The sequence below is a fragment of the Schistocerca americana genome, chromosome 2 (genome assembly GCF_021461395.2).
Source record: "Schistocerca americana isolate TAMUIC-IGC-003095 chromosome 2, iqSchAmer2.1, whole genome shotgun sequence".
Lineage (NCBI taxonomy): Eukaryota > Metazoa > Arthropoda > Insecta > Orthoptera > Acrididae > Schistocerca > Schistocerca americana.
This window is the reverse complement of record NC_060120.1, coordinates 626,494,723-626,511,121: the sequence shown is the minus strand read 5'-3', so window position 1 is coordinate 626,511,121 and position 16,399 is coordinate 626,494,723. Positions and strand designations below refer to the sequence as shown.

General features: G+C 39.0%; 1 protein-coding gene across 3 annotated transcripts in view; it reads right to left on the bottom strand.

The window, feature by feature from the left end:
* LOC124596478 (nucleoprotein TPR) overlaps nucleotides 1-16,399 on the bottom strand; it is a 278,178-nt gene that overhangs the window by 227,827 nt on the left and 33,952 nt on the right. For all 3 annotated transcript variants that reach the window (XM_047135622.1, XM_047135620.1, XM_047135621.1), the window contains exon 2: nucleotides 5,026-5,188. In XM_047135622.1, coding sequence (XP_046991578.1) covers nucleotides 5,026-5,188 — 163 coding nt within the window. The remainder of the gene's footprint in view (nucleotides 1-5,025; nucleotides 5,189-16,399) is intronic.

The following is a 16,399-nucleotide window of genomic DNA, read 5'->3' as shown; positions in this document are numbered from 1 at the left end:
TATTATGGCTGCACAACAGGAACTAACAGACTCTGAACGTGGAATTTTACTTGGAGCTACATGCATGGGACATCCCATTTTGGAAATTGTTATGGAATTCAATACTCTGAGAGCCACCATCTCAAGAGTACGCTGAGAATACCAAATTTCAGACATTACCTCTCACCACAGGCAACACAGTGGCCGACAGCCTTCACTTACTGACTGAGGGCAACGGCATTTGCGTAGAGTTGTAAGTGCTAACAGACAAACAACACTGCATGAAATGACCACAGAAATCTATGAGGAACATACAACGAGCATATCCATTAGGATAGTGTGGCCAAATTTCACATTAATGGGCTATGGTAGCAGAGACCAACACGAGTGCCTTTGCTAACAGCGTAACATTGCCTGCAGCACCTCTCCTGGTCTCTTGACCATACCAGTTGGACAGCAGATGACTAGAAAACTGTGGCCTGGTCAGATCAGTAGCGACTGCAGTTGATAAGAGCTGATGGTAGTGCTCAAGTGTGGTGCTGAGCTCATGAAGCCATGGACCCAAGTTGTCAACAAGGCACTGTGCAAGCTGGTGGTGGTGCCATAATGGTGTGGGCTCTGTTTACAAGGAATAGACTGGGTCCTCTGTTCCAACTGAATCACTGACTGGAAATGGTTATGTTCAGTTACCTGGAAATCACTTACAGCAGTTCATGGACTCATATTCCTAAACAGTGATGGAATTTTTATGGATGACAATTCACCACGACACAGGGCCACAACTGTTAGCAACTGGTTTGAAGAAAATTTTGGACAGTTTGAGCAAATGATTTGGCCACCCAGATCACCCAACACGAATCCCATCGAACATTTATGAGACATAATCGTGAAGACAGTTCCTGTACAAAATCCTGCACAGGCAACATTTTCACAGTTATGGGAGGCTACAGAGGCTGCATGGCTCAATATTTCTGCAGGGAAATGCAACAGCTTGTTGAGTCATCACATGTCAAGTTGTTGCATTAAGCCCAGCAGAAGGCAGTCCAATACATTATTTGGAGATATCTCACGACTTTTGTCATGTCGGTGTACGTGAGTAGTACTTTTAATTATTGTATCATTTCTAACTGGATAGATTTCTCATTCAAAGAAAGTGTGATATCAAACAGCCTACTGGATTAAAGTAGACACTTACAGCAATAATAATATTAAAAACAATGTACTATACAGCCTTTCAGAAGTGTGTTTTCTACTTTTCTGTAACAAAAAGTATATCACAATTTCAAACAACCCAACGTACATGCATCTCACTTCATAATGTTTTGTATAACATTTGCTTCCTCTTACTTTAGGAATGCAAACAAGCATGTTGATATTGTGATACAATTCTATTACCTGAGATCAACAGATCAAATGTGACCAACCAGTCTACTTCAAATCGATTGCTGCAAATGACAACTTGTTTTGCTACAGTTAATAAAATGTTCCAGGCTGCTATGCCTTGGTCTACTGGATTTCACATTTAAACCCAATGTTTCGTCCCCATCTGCAGAGGACATTTTCAAGGGTGACTGTAGCTTCTTTTAGTGTCAGATTCGCACCCTGCCTCACTAGTCACATATTTTAACTGCCCGGGCACAATTGGCTGTTGTCAACTGCCGTCATTCACTGTTGTTGTCACCCCATGATGGAAGACTGGTGTGCTACTTATTCAGCACCGAAATCTAGATGAGATTAAAATTCACACCCTCCTCCTTCCTACTGAAATTACAGGGGTAATTTACAGTCTCCATGGCCTGTGCATCACTACAATTTCTGCGCAGTCGTCTTACTGTTCTTTTTAACTCAGGAGACAAATAATCATTCTTTAGCAATGCATTGGTGAGATGTTTTAGTTCTGCGTCAAACAGCTCTAGTTCGAAGATGTTCCTTGCTCTATCTGCCAACATTTTTATGACACCTAGCTTTTGTTGTGGGTGGTGGTTCAAATCCTGGTGTTGGTAATTTTCTGTGTGCGTGGGTTTTTTGTAAACCACATGGCCTAAGCTACCACCTTCTTTCTTGAAAACTAGCACATCACGAAAATTTGATATTCTGCCTGGATCTTCATCTATGGTAACCTGAATCTTTGGACTGATATTGTCAAATGTTTGTGGACACAAGCTAGTTCCTCCCTGTCATGCCTCAACAAAACAAATCTACCATTCGGTTACTTGTTGGCAGTTTCCAATGTCTGCTACTTGAATTTTTCTGTAAAGAAATTCGCTATAACTGGGCTGAAGGGACTCTCCTTAGCCATGCCATCTGTCTGTTCATAGAACTCATCATTCCATTTGAAATTTGTGGCTGTGAGGCAATATCTGGACAGTTCAGCAATATGTGGAGGAAAAATCTGGCTCAGCTGGTGCGACACCTCACTGAACAGAACCATAGTAAACAGCGATACTATATCAAAGTTAACTAATTCTTTCTCCAGCTGGACCAGTATGCTGTTTAATTTACTGCTAAAACATGCCAAATTCTTGATATATGAATCAAATCAGCCCATATACAGTCATAATAATGTAGTCAAGAACTTAGTAATTGAGAATAAGTGGGCGAACCAATAACACACTAGCTGTATGTCTTAGAGGAAAATGTTCTTTGTGCATCTTTGCACAGAACCTTGTTAAAGGGGTCCTTACTCAGTTTCCTATATGTTTACAGCTCTAATACGTTATTAACCTTACTACGATAGTCAGTCGTTCCAAACAAGTCGCATTTCCCTTGTCCTCCGCAGATTGGGATAAAACGTTGGGTTTAAATGAGAAATTCATTCGGGCACAGCACAATAGCGTGGAATATTTTATTAATTGTGACATTTCTGGCCTTGATAGTATACATTTTACAACTGTTTTGTTCATCTACCCTAAATTTTACACAATAGAAGGTGGTTCTTACATAACATAACACACTCTTCGGCCAATACATAAAACTGCTTGAAATTATCCACCATCTTTCAGTCTCATCCTCTACTTATACTTAACCAGTTTTCTTTGTGTGGTTCCAGTTTTCATATTTGGTTTCTCTTTTAGAAATTACCCCCAACTTTACTAACATTTATTAATGTCAGAACCACCTCTTATTCACAGAGACATGACAGTTTTCGTGGGAGATGGCGTCCATCACGTAATCCTGCAGAGCCCAATATGAGAACTCCTCATCTTGACTGACATTTTTTTGGAAACGCCTTTAAAGCAACTGCTGTATTTTAATCAATGTCGGAGATCAAAATACCTTGTTCTGACAACTGGTTTCACTTGTACCTGGATCAGAATCTTTCTTTTTCGTGTGCCTTTGTCCTGCAACTGGTGTAGGGTCAGCATGGTTATACACAGATTTGGTATGCTTAATTTAAAGGGTGGCCAGATGTCCTTCCTGTTGCCAACCTGTTACCTCATCGGATGGAATGTGTACCCCAGCAGTCCACGAGTAATGCTATCCAAGTGAAACTGAACAGAAGTTTTCTAATGTTTGTGAACTGTAAAACAGAGTCCAGGCATGGTGCAAGACACCAACCAGGGTGCATTTTATCACCTCATAATCGTTGTCTTAGAATCATCAAAATCAATCTCTGCACACTGTTCCCAACAGAGTATATTCTCCATACGCTTCCTCTAGCAAACAATGACTTTCCACAGCACATTTCTTGATATGAAAGCAGAAAAGTAATACTTCCCGCAAATGCCATTTGGTAGGTACAAAACTGCAAGATATTCAAGGCACTAATAGGAATGTTCTTTTCCCTCCACTCTAAAGTCACACACAGGTCTGAAAACCCAATCTTTCTACTGTTAAATAGGTCTCATGTCACTAGCCACTTTTTTCATCAACGAGTATTAATTCAAGCTCCCAATACTGCTGCTGATACTATGTGTCATGTTTTAAGTAACTGAATTTCAAATAAATTAGCATACTGTGATAACTGAAAAAATAATACAGATTCACCACATTAAAAATACTGTAAAGGGTGAAAGTTATAAACATGACTTGGAATGAACAGAGTAGTCCCAAGACAGAATCAGACCACACCAAAGTCAGGCACTGGCCAGCAGACTGTGTGTTCAGCAGCTTTGCAATGGCTCTGTGTTGACAGACAGCACCGGGCCAGCTTGCAGGAGGTATTGCAGCCTATTATGACAACTGGGTCATCACCTGGCCCAGAACAATTGTTGTGACCCACAAACACTGCTGTTACCATCAAATCAGCAAGGAACAGCAGTATTTAACTACAGTTAAACCAGCTCAGCAGTATGTGACCCAGTCTGTGTCGACTGGAGCCAGTGCCATAGCTCTGCTGCAACTGGGTCACAGCGAGGGACCAATACCTGTCTGCCCAGCTCGGGCAACCAACTCTGTGCTACCCACCCAACCCTGCTCTTAAGCATCGGTCCAAATTTCGATTCTGGGCAACAACATCGCCTTGTCACTGGGAACTCACAAACTTTTGCAGTGGAGATGATGTTGCCGGCCACCCGTGACCGAGGTGTTGTTGGAACATGCTGCCTCAGCCAGCATACCGGTGATGCCAGCTCTGCACTCTGTTTCCCAGGCAGCATATACACTTGCCTCATTGTATGCCGCTGCCTGCAGCTACAGTGCTAAATATTATAAGAGAATACTGAAACACACTTGGAAATAGGGCACAATCAGATGACTGTTTCAGCTGACTAAATAAATATAGACCTGTAGTAAGGTCACGTGTCACACCTCAAACCATCTATGAATCCATAGAATCCCCACAAACAACTTCGACACATCCTGAAAAGCAAGTATAATGCATGGTCCCCTTCTGTACCATCATGAAACATACAGGTACAAACTATCTGCAAAATATCCATATTAAATCAAAGGCTCCAAATACACACATAGTAGTAGCTGCTGTCACTCTCACTAGACCACATCTGACATAGTATCCAGTGGTTGCCAATATTTCAAAGTAAAGTAGAAATACATTTGACAGATAAATCTTAGTCTGACTATCAAACACATTGTTTCAAACTCTACCTGTTTGCAGTTTCTCTGAGTTTTGAAGTTTCGCCCTGCAAGTTTTCGACTTTCTTCTGTGACTCTTCCAGTTCTTGCAGTGTTTCATCCAAGCGATTCTTAAGACGAAAGAGCTCCATTTGCTTTTCAGCCAGATCATTTTCTGCATCAGCTTCAGTTTGTTCTGAAACCAGAGCATTACAACAATTACTCTTAAGCTGTTATACTTATGTATATACAGCACAACACACAACATACAAGGGTTGTAACTTTAATAGTGGCAACTATTTATTTACAGCTCGCACGAAATAGATACGTGTTTCAAAGTTTTATTGACCTTCATAGTAGTCACCAGCATTGTGTATAACACGTAGCCAGCAATGTGGAAGTCATAGGATACTCTTAGCAGTGCCAGTTGCATTAACTGTTCGAGCGGCGCAGTCTAGTGCTGGACAAATTTGTAGCAGTTCTGAAACGAATGCTGTGAAGTGTTTCCTTCAGTTTAGAAATCGAGTTGAACTCACGAGGGCTTAAGTCAGGGGAGTGCAGTAGGTGGTATAGAACTTAGCAGCCCCATCAGTCAAACAAATCAGTAACAACTTGCACTGTGCATGCATGAGCATTGTCCTACAAAATTATGGTCAGGTCCTGCAGAAAGTGTCATCACTTCTGTCTGTAAGCTGGTTGTAGGTTGTGTTCCAAAAATGAACAGCATAGAGACCTGACCATAATTTTGCAGGACAATGCTCAAGCATGCACAGTGCAAGGTGTTACTGATAGACCATGCCACTCTAACTGTCAACACAACTGGCACTGCTCAGAGTATCCTATGACTTCCACATTGCTGGCAACGGGTTATACACAATGCTGGTGACTACTCTGAAGGTCAGTAAAACTTTGAAACACATATCTATTTTGTACGAGCTGTAAATAAATAGTTGCTACAATAGACAACATTTTTAGTGGACTGCAATTGACACAGAGCAACAAAAATCCACAGAAACCTGACACTACAGAAGCAAAAAGTGGAATCAGAATTGTTCTAATAATTTTCAAGTGTGCAACTTGATCCCATTGACATTGGGTCACAATATTATGACCCAGAGATGTCCCTGCCATCTTCAGGTGATAAGACATCTACCGAAGAGCCCAAGTGCACACACTGTATTTATGCCGAACCTCGCACATGTAAAATAAGCTGACATACCTTACACACTGAAATGTAGCAGCTAAGACTTTTCCGCTTGTTTGAAATTTCATACAAATAGAGTCTCTCTCACATTAATTAACAGGAAAAGCTAATAATATATCAATGGCAATCCTAAGCACTGCCAAACAATGGGCAATATAAGTAAAACTGTAGTTTGGGAATTGTTATGTTGAAATAAACCTCTACAATGATTCCTGGCGCCTCAAGCAGACAGTGTAACTGGTAGAAATGTTTGAAGCTATACTAATTTCTTAAAATCTTTAAAATACAGTTGAGATTATTGTCTATGACACATATTTTAAATCTGATATTTTAAGGTAGAGAACAGAATGGAGTCTTATTATGTAATTGCAAAGCTGCCAGGATCGTGTTTGAAAGACTGTTATTAATGAAATAATATATATTGTCATTAAAGCCGGGAAACACACTAGGAAGAAATTATATTTGGTATTTCACAAATAATACGCTAAAATGTAATATGTGCTGTTTTATTTACACATATGACTATTTTCATTGTGACTAAGGCTGACCTGTAACAAAATTCATATACTACTTAATGTTGTTTTATTTTACAATTCATACAATGTCACTTACTGGGGATCTGTCAAAATTCATATTTCTTTAATTTTCTGTTTTTAACAATTACGTCACTGTAGCAAAATGTATGTAAGGCCCACGCAGAACTACTGTTATGCGTGCAGTTTTGCTCAAAATTTTGTTGAGGCCTCTGTGCCAATCTAATTTGTAAACATGTAATCAATTCTTAAAGGCATACACTGGGCCAACTTTATTCAGTTGTACAAAGGGTTGTTTCATTGCTTATATGACTCCATGGCAAAAATAAATTATGTTGAAACTCAAAATCTTCTGGGACATGAATTAATGTGTGCATTACTGCCCAGTAGGTCAGTGGTGTTACACCAGGCTTTCAGCAATAGCAACAAATCAACTCTACGAAGTAAATAACTCAAGTTACATATCTGATCCCAGCCAAATGAAGAAAAGTTTCAAGAGACCAGGCAATAGCGTAATACACGCACTGGAAAGACAACCTTTTGCAGAAAGATACAAATGATAAGCAAGGCAAACAACTTTTATAATCAAGAAATAATGCCTTTATCAGAATAACAAAGTGACTGACAGATGAACATGTAAGGAACCTATGTATATTCATTATTAGCTACATTACCTACATATTGCATCAAGTTCTTATTATGTTAGCACTATTGCAGAAAAAAACTAAGTGTCAGTCACTTTTTTTAATATGATCCAGGTACAATATATCTAAATCAACAAAATGCACCTATTTTGTTGCAGTGGAGAATGGGTGGGGGGATGAAAAATAATTAAATTATATCATTCGTATAAATAGTATACCTAGTATTTTAAAGTAGCCTCTACGTTTTTTTTAATAATGTTGATAACATCTTACTTTTTTTTAAGAGTTAATTTTAAAGTGTGATGTTAATTTCTTGCTCCAAACATATGAAGGGGAGTCTGAGCATTCATCAAACACTGTCACTGCTGTGTTATCATAAATATAAGGAGCATTAAAAAAGAAACGAGCTGGAGGCATAATTACAGAAACCACTACCTGTATGTTAGAAGTATTGACCCTGGCTGTTTAAACACTTGTCCCACTGTGACAGAAGGCGGTGAATGGCTGTCTTCCTGAGGCTGTGATGTTAACCAGTTCCGCACGTACAGCTGGACATCATCATCTGAGGTGAATCAGAAAGGTTATGCTGACGTTCTTTTTTTGACCAAAATTCACTTCCTGCAGCTTGGGATAACAGTGAATGTCCAGCATAATTCGCAAACCTTGACCACCCATCGCCAAGCAATCAAATCAAAACGACCAAGCAATCTCACCCATGGGGTCTACATCTACATCTACATACATACTCCGCAATCCAGCACACGGTGTGTGGCGGAGGATACCCCATACCAGAAGTAGCATCTTCTCTCCCTGTTCCACTCCCAAACAGAACGAGGGAAAAATGACTGCCTATATGCCTCTGTACGAGCCCTAATCTCTCTTATCTTTGTGGTCTTTCCATGAAATATAACTTGGCGGCAGTAAAATTGTACTGCAGTCAGCCTCAAATGCTGGTTCTCTAAATTTCCTCAGTAGCGATTCACGAAAAGAACACCCCCTTTCCTCCAGAGACTCCCACCCGAGTTCCGGAAGCATTTCCGTAACACTCGCATTATAACCAAACCTACCAGTAACAAATCTAGCAGCCCGCCTCTGAATTGCTTTTATGTCCTCCCTCAATCCGACCTGATAGGAATCCCAAATGCTCAAGCAGTACTCAAGAATAGGACGTATTAGTGTTTTATAAGCGGTCTCCTTTACAGATGAACCACATCTTCCCAAAATTCTACCAATGAACCGAAGACGACTATCCGCCTTCCCCACAACTGCCATTACATGCTTGTCCCACTTCCTATCACTCTGCAATGTTATGCCCAAATATTTAATCGACGTGACTGTGTCAAGCACCCACTACTAATAGAATATTCAAAAATTACGGGATTCTTTTTCCTCTTCATCTGCATTAATTTACATTTATCTATATTTAGAGTTAGCTCCCATTCTTTACACCAATCACAAATCCTGTCCAAGTCATCTTGTATCCTCCTACAGTCACTCAACGATGACACCTTTCCGTACACCACAGCATCATCAGCAAACAGCAGCACATTGCTATCCACCCTAACCAAAAGATCATTTAAGTAGATAGAAAACAACAGCGGACCTACCACACTTCCCTGGGGCACTCCAGATGATACCCTCACCTCCGATGAACACTCACCATCGAGGACAACGTACTGGGTTCTATTACTTAAAAAGTCTTCGAGCCACTCACACATTTGGGAACCAATCCCCTATGCTCGTACCTTAGTTAGGAGTCTGCAGTGCGGCACCGAGTCAAACGCTTTCCGGAAGTCAAGGAATATGGCATCTGTCTGATACCCTTCATCCATGGTTCGCAAGATATCATGTGAAAAAAGGGCGAGTTGCATTTCGCAGGAGCGATGCTTTCTAAAGCCGTGCTGATGCATGGACAGCTACTTCTCTGCCTCAAGGAAATTCATTATATTCGAACTGAGAATATGTTCGAGAATCCTGCAAAAAACCAAAGTTAAAGATATTGGTCTGTAATTTTGAGGATCTGTCCTTCTACCCTTCTTATATACAGGCGTCACCTGCGCTTTTTCCAGTCGCTCGGGACTTTACGTTGGACAAGAGATCCACGATAAATACAAGCTAAGTAAGGACCCAATGCAGTAGAGTACTCTATGTAAAACCGAATTGGAATCCCACTCAGGAACTGGCGATTTATTTATTTTCAACACATTCAGCTGCTTCACAACCCCAGGTATGTCTATCACTATGTCCTCCATACGGGAATCTGTACGAGACTCAAACGGCGGTATGTTTGTACGATCCTCCTGCATGAAAGATTTCTCAAATGCTAAATTTAAAATTTCAGCTTTCGTTTTGCTGTCTTCCATTGCCAGGCCAGACTATCAGCGACTGGATGGAAGCCTTAATGCTCTGCTCCGCAACAATGCAAAGCCTCATACGGCCAACACAGTCATGGCACTGCTGCAAAAAATTCAAACAGGAGGTTTTCAGCCACCCTCCATACAGTCCAAACATCTCTCCCTGTGATTATGCCATTTTTGGTCCCCTTAAAAAGGCTATGAGGGGCAAATGATTCACCTCGGACGACGACGTCCAGCTTTACGTATGGGACTGGTTAACACCGCAGCCCCCGGAATTTTATGAGACAGCCATTCACCGCCTTCTGTCACAGTGGAACAAGTGTCTCAGCAGCCAGGGTCAATGCTTCTAACATACACGTACTGGTTTCTGTAATTATGCCTCCAGCTCTTTTCTTTTTGAATGCCCCTTATAATTTAAACGTTCATTAGGATGAGTAACCTTTAACCTGATTTGTGTGTTATGTTACAGATCACATTTAAGTTAGCTTCTCCAACAGAGGATGTGCTCTATTGGTTCTGCACCGTTTTCATAATTTTGACTGAGATAAACTGACACAGCAGTGTTCATCTTTGGCATGCCAGTGCAAAAGTTCTCAGAATCAGTTAAGTGAAACACCCAAGCAATCAGCATGTCCATTTACATATAAAAACCATCTTTCGAATTTTCCTTTGTGTGTTACCACATGTGCAAGTCCATATAATGATTCAAAGTTCTAGACTAAAATATTTTACTGATCACATCACTTCTGCATAAATTTTCATTGATTGTGTCAATACCTGTGCATGTCACAATATACTGTGAAATTTCAAACATTTATGAAGGCCACAATAAACTAATCATCATCATCATCATCATCATCATCATCATCATCATTTGTATCCTTCAGCTTAAATTGTGCTTTTAAAATTTTTGGCAACAGCAGGCCTCTTCTCCCTCAAACACAATATTTTCCTCATTTCACTGTAGCTTATGATTATGTGAGAAATAGGACTGTTCTTAAGAATTTTTAGATGTTTACACAGTATATTTTTGAAAATTTTACAAGTGTTATGGATAACTAATTTCATAGCAAATCATCATTTGTGATTTACAGTTACTGTCAAAAAACAGTTCACCCAGAATTTCAGAGAGTGTCACAGAGAATGTTTGGGAGTTACTATTGTCCTGTGCATTAAGCTATTTTGTAGTAAACTGGCATTTGTGGGTTGGGGGGAAGGAGACCAGACAGCGAGGTCTTCGGTCTCATCGGATTAAGGAAGGATGGGGAAGGAAGTCGGCCATGCCCTTTCAAGGAACCATCCCGGCATTTGGCTGGAGCGATTTAGGGAAATCACAGAAAACCTAAATCAGGATGGCCAGACAAGGGATTGAACCGTCGTCCTCCTGAATGCGAGTCCAGTGTCTAACCACTGTGCCACCTCACTCAGTCTGGCATTTGTGCTTAGTTACTTTAGCACACACTTTGTTACCTTTAGTTTTCCCTTTCGAGAGGAGAGTATATTATCTACAGTTATCCCGAAGTAGCGCTGTTTTTGAGTGTTTGCGACAATCGTCTCAAAACGTTTTAAGAAACTAGTAATTTTCACCACAGGTTTTTCTGTTGCCTTCATAAAAATAGCGTTTCCTGTACTAAATGCTTCAGTTCTTAAAATTAATTAGTAATAATTTTAGCTCAACAGATTAAACAATCCATAAATATTAGTGTAAAATAAGGAGTGCCCCCCCCCCCCTCCCACAATAGGCAAACGTATTAAAATCCTGGTAGGGCCATTCCACACCAAGAGGTCTAATTTCACGAAAAGTTGCCCCCTGGTCATCACGGTTTTTGCTGAAATTTTGTACAAACATTCGCACATGTTCCCAATGAACATTGATAAAGTTTTACTTTCACCAATTTAATACTTGCAGAGATACAGTCACTTGTTTGACCCCATAGCACAGCAATCAACAGTGCAGTGCACCCGTGAGTTTTTGGCATCTTTGAAACATAATATCTCTGCCAATATTTTCTTGAAAGACACAAAACTAAGTCACCTTGTACAATGTTTTGCACCTTCTTAAGCAAAATAATTTAAAAAAATGATTATTTGAAGCAAAGTCGTCTGAAAAAAATCGATGCTCGAAAAAATGTGAAGTTTAGTTTTTTTATAATTCCAGAAGTAACTGAAGGATAAACTTGAAAATGGGCTTGTAATAATTTACCATTACAATGTCTTAGAATGTGAAATTTCATTCTCCAACTGCTATCCAAGAGTTTACAAACTGAGGGCAAGTGGGTATATATGGCCCACCCTTTTTTTAAGTGCCTTCTGCAAACTCTTTTAGACCGTATACATTAGAAAGACTATTTTTTAAAACCACCTAAAAACTAGTTTTGGTTTTGTAATGCGAGTATATAAGGGACTAAAAACCAACAAGGTGGAGGTGCATTGAAAATGGACCCATACTCCGCAGGTACTCAAATTAAATCTGATACCTTTTATTATGTTCTGCAATTGTTTAGCATTCTTTGTGGAAGATAATATCAACAAAGTCCTGATGTCTAGGAAATAAGCTGAGTTAGAAAAACTGCAAATTAGTCCTTTTGTTTTTCTACAGCATTCAGCTCTATTGTTTTTCTACAGCATTCAGCTCTATTGTTTTTCTACAGCATTCAGCTCTATTGTTTTTCTACAGCATTCAGCTCTATTGTTTTTCTACAGCATTCAGCTCTATTGTTTTTCTACAGCATTCAGCTCTATTGTTTTTTCTACAGCATTCAGCTCTATTGTTTTTTCTACAGCATTCAGCTCTATTGTTTTTTCTACAGCATTCAGCTCTATTGTTTTTTCTACAGCATTCAGCTCTATTGTTTTTCTACAGCATTCAGCTCTATTGTTTTTTCTACAGCATTCAGCTCTATTGTTTTTTCTACAGCATTCAGCTCTATTGGTTTTTCTACAGCATTCAGCTCTATTGGTTTTCTACAGCATTCAGCTCTATTGGTTTTCTACAGCATTCAGCTCTATTGGTTTTCTACAGCATTCAGCTCTATTGGTTTTCTACAGCATTCAGCTCTATTGGTTTTCTACAGCATTCAGCTCTATTGGTTTTCTACAGCATTCAGCTCTATTGGTTTTCTACAGCATTCAGCTCTATTGGTTTTCTACAGCATTCAGCTCTATTGGGTTTCTACAGCATTCAGCTCTATTGGTTTTCTACAGCATTCAGCTCTATTGGTTTTCTACAGCATTCAGCTCTATTGGTTTTCTACAGCATTCAGCTCTATTGGTTTTCTACAGCATTCAGCTCTATTGGTTTTCTACAGCATTCAGCTCTATTGGTTTTCTACAGCATTCAGCTCTATTGGTTTTCTACAGCATTCAGCTCTATTGGTTTTCTACAGCATTCAGCTCTATTGGTTTTCTACAGCATTCAGCTCTATTGGTTTTCTACAGCATTCAGCTCTATTGTTTTTCTACAGCATTCAGCTCTATTGTTTTTCTACAGCATTCAGCTCTACAAAATTCCTTTTATAAAAAAAATGAAATGAAAAGGTATAAATAGAAAAAATAGTTTCTTTTTTTGTTTTCTGGGGCTCTAATAATTTGAGATAATCACACTTGAAAAGTGTAATTTTTTGGATTACATCTTAACAAAACTTCTCCCCAAACGATGCCATCAGTGACCTAATGAAACCTGCAAAAAAATTCAAGTACCTTAAATCAAACATAAGCTTATGTGCTAAAAGAAGCCTCTTCTAACTTTGGCCACTGACACTTACAGGAATGTATCGTCAGGATTGAGAGCCTGGAATTAAAGTAGTAAATCAATAGCATTATATCAATAAAATGATATAGTAATAATTCTCTGTGACATGAATCCATTCCAAAACATGTCAGAAAAACTGCTATTAACTTCATCAAAATTTACACTATGTGATAATGGGGTAAACCTGAAGGCTATTTATACCACGTGTGCTGTAGCTATTTAGCAACAATTTTACTACCATGATCTCCACTGCATTGGCACTGCACAATTTATTTGTAAAGTTTATATCCAAGACGATTCTGTAGTTTTAGCAGAAAAACGGACTGAATAAGTCTTGACGAAAGACACCCCCCCTTTTTTTGAAGTGTTTCGAATTGTTTTGACTTTATCGCACTTCTTAGCCATCAAGACTTCTGATACTGTCTTCCATAGGCAGTACTCAACAATTGTATAACACACTGAAAGATATCAGAGCCACTCTGAGTACTAGTGGAATATGAGCCTTTTACCATGCACCTCCACTTCGTCATTTTGTAGGGCCTTACATACTCACGTTGCAGAACCAAAAATTGTTTTTTAGGTGGTTTAGAAAATGGTCTTTCTACTGAATACAGCTTAAAAGAGTTTGCAGACTTTTTTTGTAAAAATGGGAAAATATACCCTTTCTGGCATTTTTAGAGAAATCATCATCTTTGCACTCAATTTATAAAGTATTGGAGAGCAGCAGGAGGATGACATTTTATATTCTAAGACCTTGCATTGATGAGTTATTTTGCATAAAGTTTCAGGGTTATCTTACAATTACCTCCATATATATATATATATATATATATATATATATATATATATATATATATATATAAAAAGACAAACTTCACATTTTTTCAAGGGTGTATTTTTTTGGCTGAAATAGCTCAGGAAATATTTTTTATTGCTTTGCTTAACAGAGTGCAAAACGTTGTACAAAATGGCCTAGTTTTGTTTCTTTCAAGAAAATATTGCCTGATATATCATTTCTCCAAGTCGCCAAAAAAACTCATGGTTGCACAGTTGAGACTTGCATTATGATGACAAACGAACAACTACATCTCCAGAGGTATTGAATTGTTGATCATGAAACTTTACCAATGTTTTCTGGGAACATTGTGAATATTAGTACAGAATTTCAGCAAATTCTGTGTTTGTCATGAGGTAACCTCTACCATTCGGCATGGAATAATCCAGTAGTTAACTGACTACATCTTTGCAACAAAATGCCTGAGTATGAAGCAATCTAGAAAAGCACTGAAGCTTAAAGAATACTAGGTACAGAAAGCTGGTTAAATCTTGAAGTTGATAATGGTGAGATTTATGGGAAAAATTTATGTGTATGTCAAAAGGACAGGCTTACGAGAAGTGGAAGTTGTGTATTTGTCACAGAACACAAGACACTGAAATCCATTGAGATAGAAACTGAAGCTGTATGCAAGAATGTTTGGAAAAGACTCAGTATCAGTCGTGGGCATAAAATGGTAATCAGATCCTTCTATCGACTGCCAAACTCACCACCTGATATATCAGAAAATTTCCTTCAGTTCTCTTTTATGTTAAGCCCCCCAATCATACTGTAACCATTGATAGAGACTTTAATCATCCAACAATTAACTGGGAAAATTACAGTTTAGTTGGTGGTGGGTGTGATAAGAAGTGCTGTGAAACTTTACTAAATTTCTTCTCTGAAAACCACCTAAAACAGATAGTTAGGAACCCCAGTCATGATGGAGATATATTAGCTCTAATGGTAACAAATAGACCTGATTTCTTTGAGGAGGACCACATCGAAACTGGCGTCAGCAACTACGAGGAGGTTGAGGCAACAATGATTACCAAAGTACAAGGTAAACTAAAACAACTTGAAAGGCATACATATGTTCAGTAAACTAATAGTGTCATATCTCAATGAGGAACTTGCAACTTTTCATTCAGGACAGGAATGTATAGAGGAACTATGGATCAACTTTAAAAAACTAGTTGACCATGCACTCAATACATATTTGTACAGAACAATTCATAATGGAAGGGACTTCCAAAGAAACAAGAACTACCGCATAGGTATAAAACATAGCTTAGGGCTATAGACAGAGAGATGCTGAATGAAAAGCATTTGGCACTCAAGAGAGCAAGGCATGAAACCTTCAATGACTACCAAATCAGAATACTGTCACATGATCTTTCACAAAACCCCAGGAAATTCTGGTCCTATGTGAAGCCTTTCTGTAGTGGCCAAATTAGTGTCCAGTCAATCACAGATGACACAATAACTGAAATTGAGGGTAGCAAAGTAAACGCAGGAAGCAAAGGAAAACCTAGGAGAATTGCCTTAACTTAATGCTCATACCACTGAAAAGACGAGTGAAGTAAGCGTTAGTGTCAGCGGTGTTGAAAAATTTAACAAAGCTCCAGGCACAATGGACTCCCAATCAGATTCTATATCGAATTTGCAGCTGATTAGCCCCTCTTCTAACTACAACCCACCTTACATCCATCATACAAAAGACTGTGCCCAGTAGTTGGAAGATAGGACCTGTCATGCCTGTTTACAAGAAGAGTAGCAGAACTGATTCACCAAACTACAGTCCAACATGCTTTCTCATCCATTTGTTGTGTAATTTTAAAAAATAGTCTGAGCTCAAACATAATGAGATATCTCTAACAAAATGACCTCCTCCATGCCAGCTGACAGGGACTCTGAAAACATCATCAATCATGTGAAACCCAACTTGCACTTTTCTCACGTGACACACTGAAAGCTTTGGACCAAAGCAGCCACGTAGATGCATTATTTCTTTATTTCTGAACAGCATTTGACTCCACACCACAACTACACATATTATCAAAAGTGCAGCCCTATGGGGTATCAAGTGAAGTTGGGGACTTGA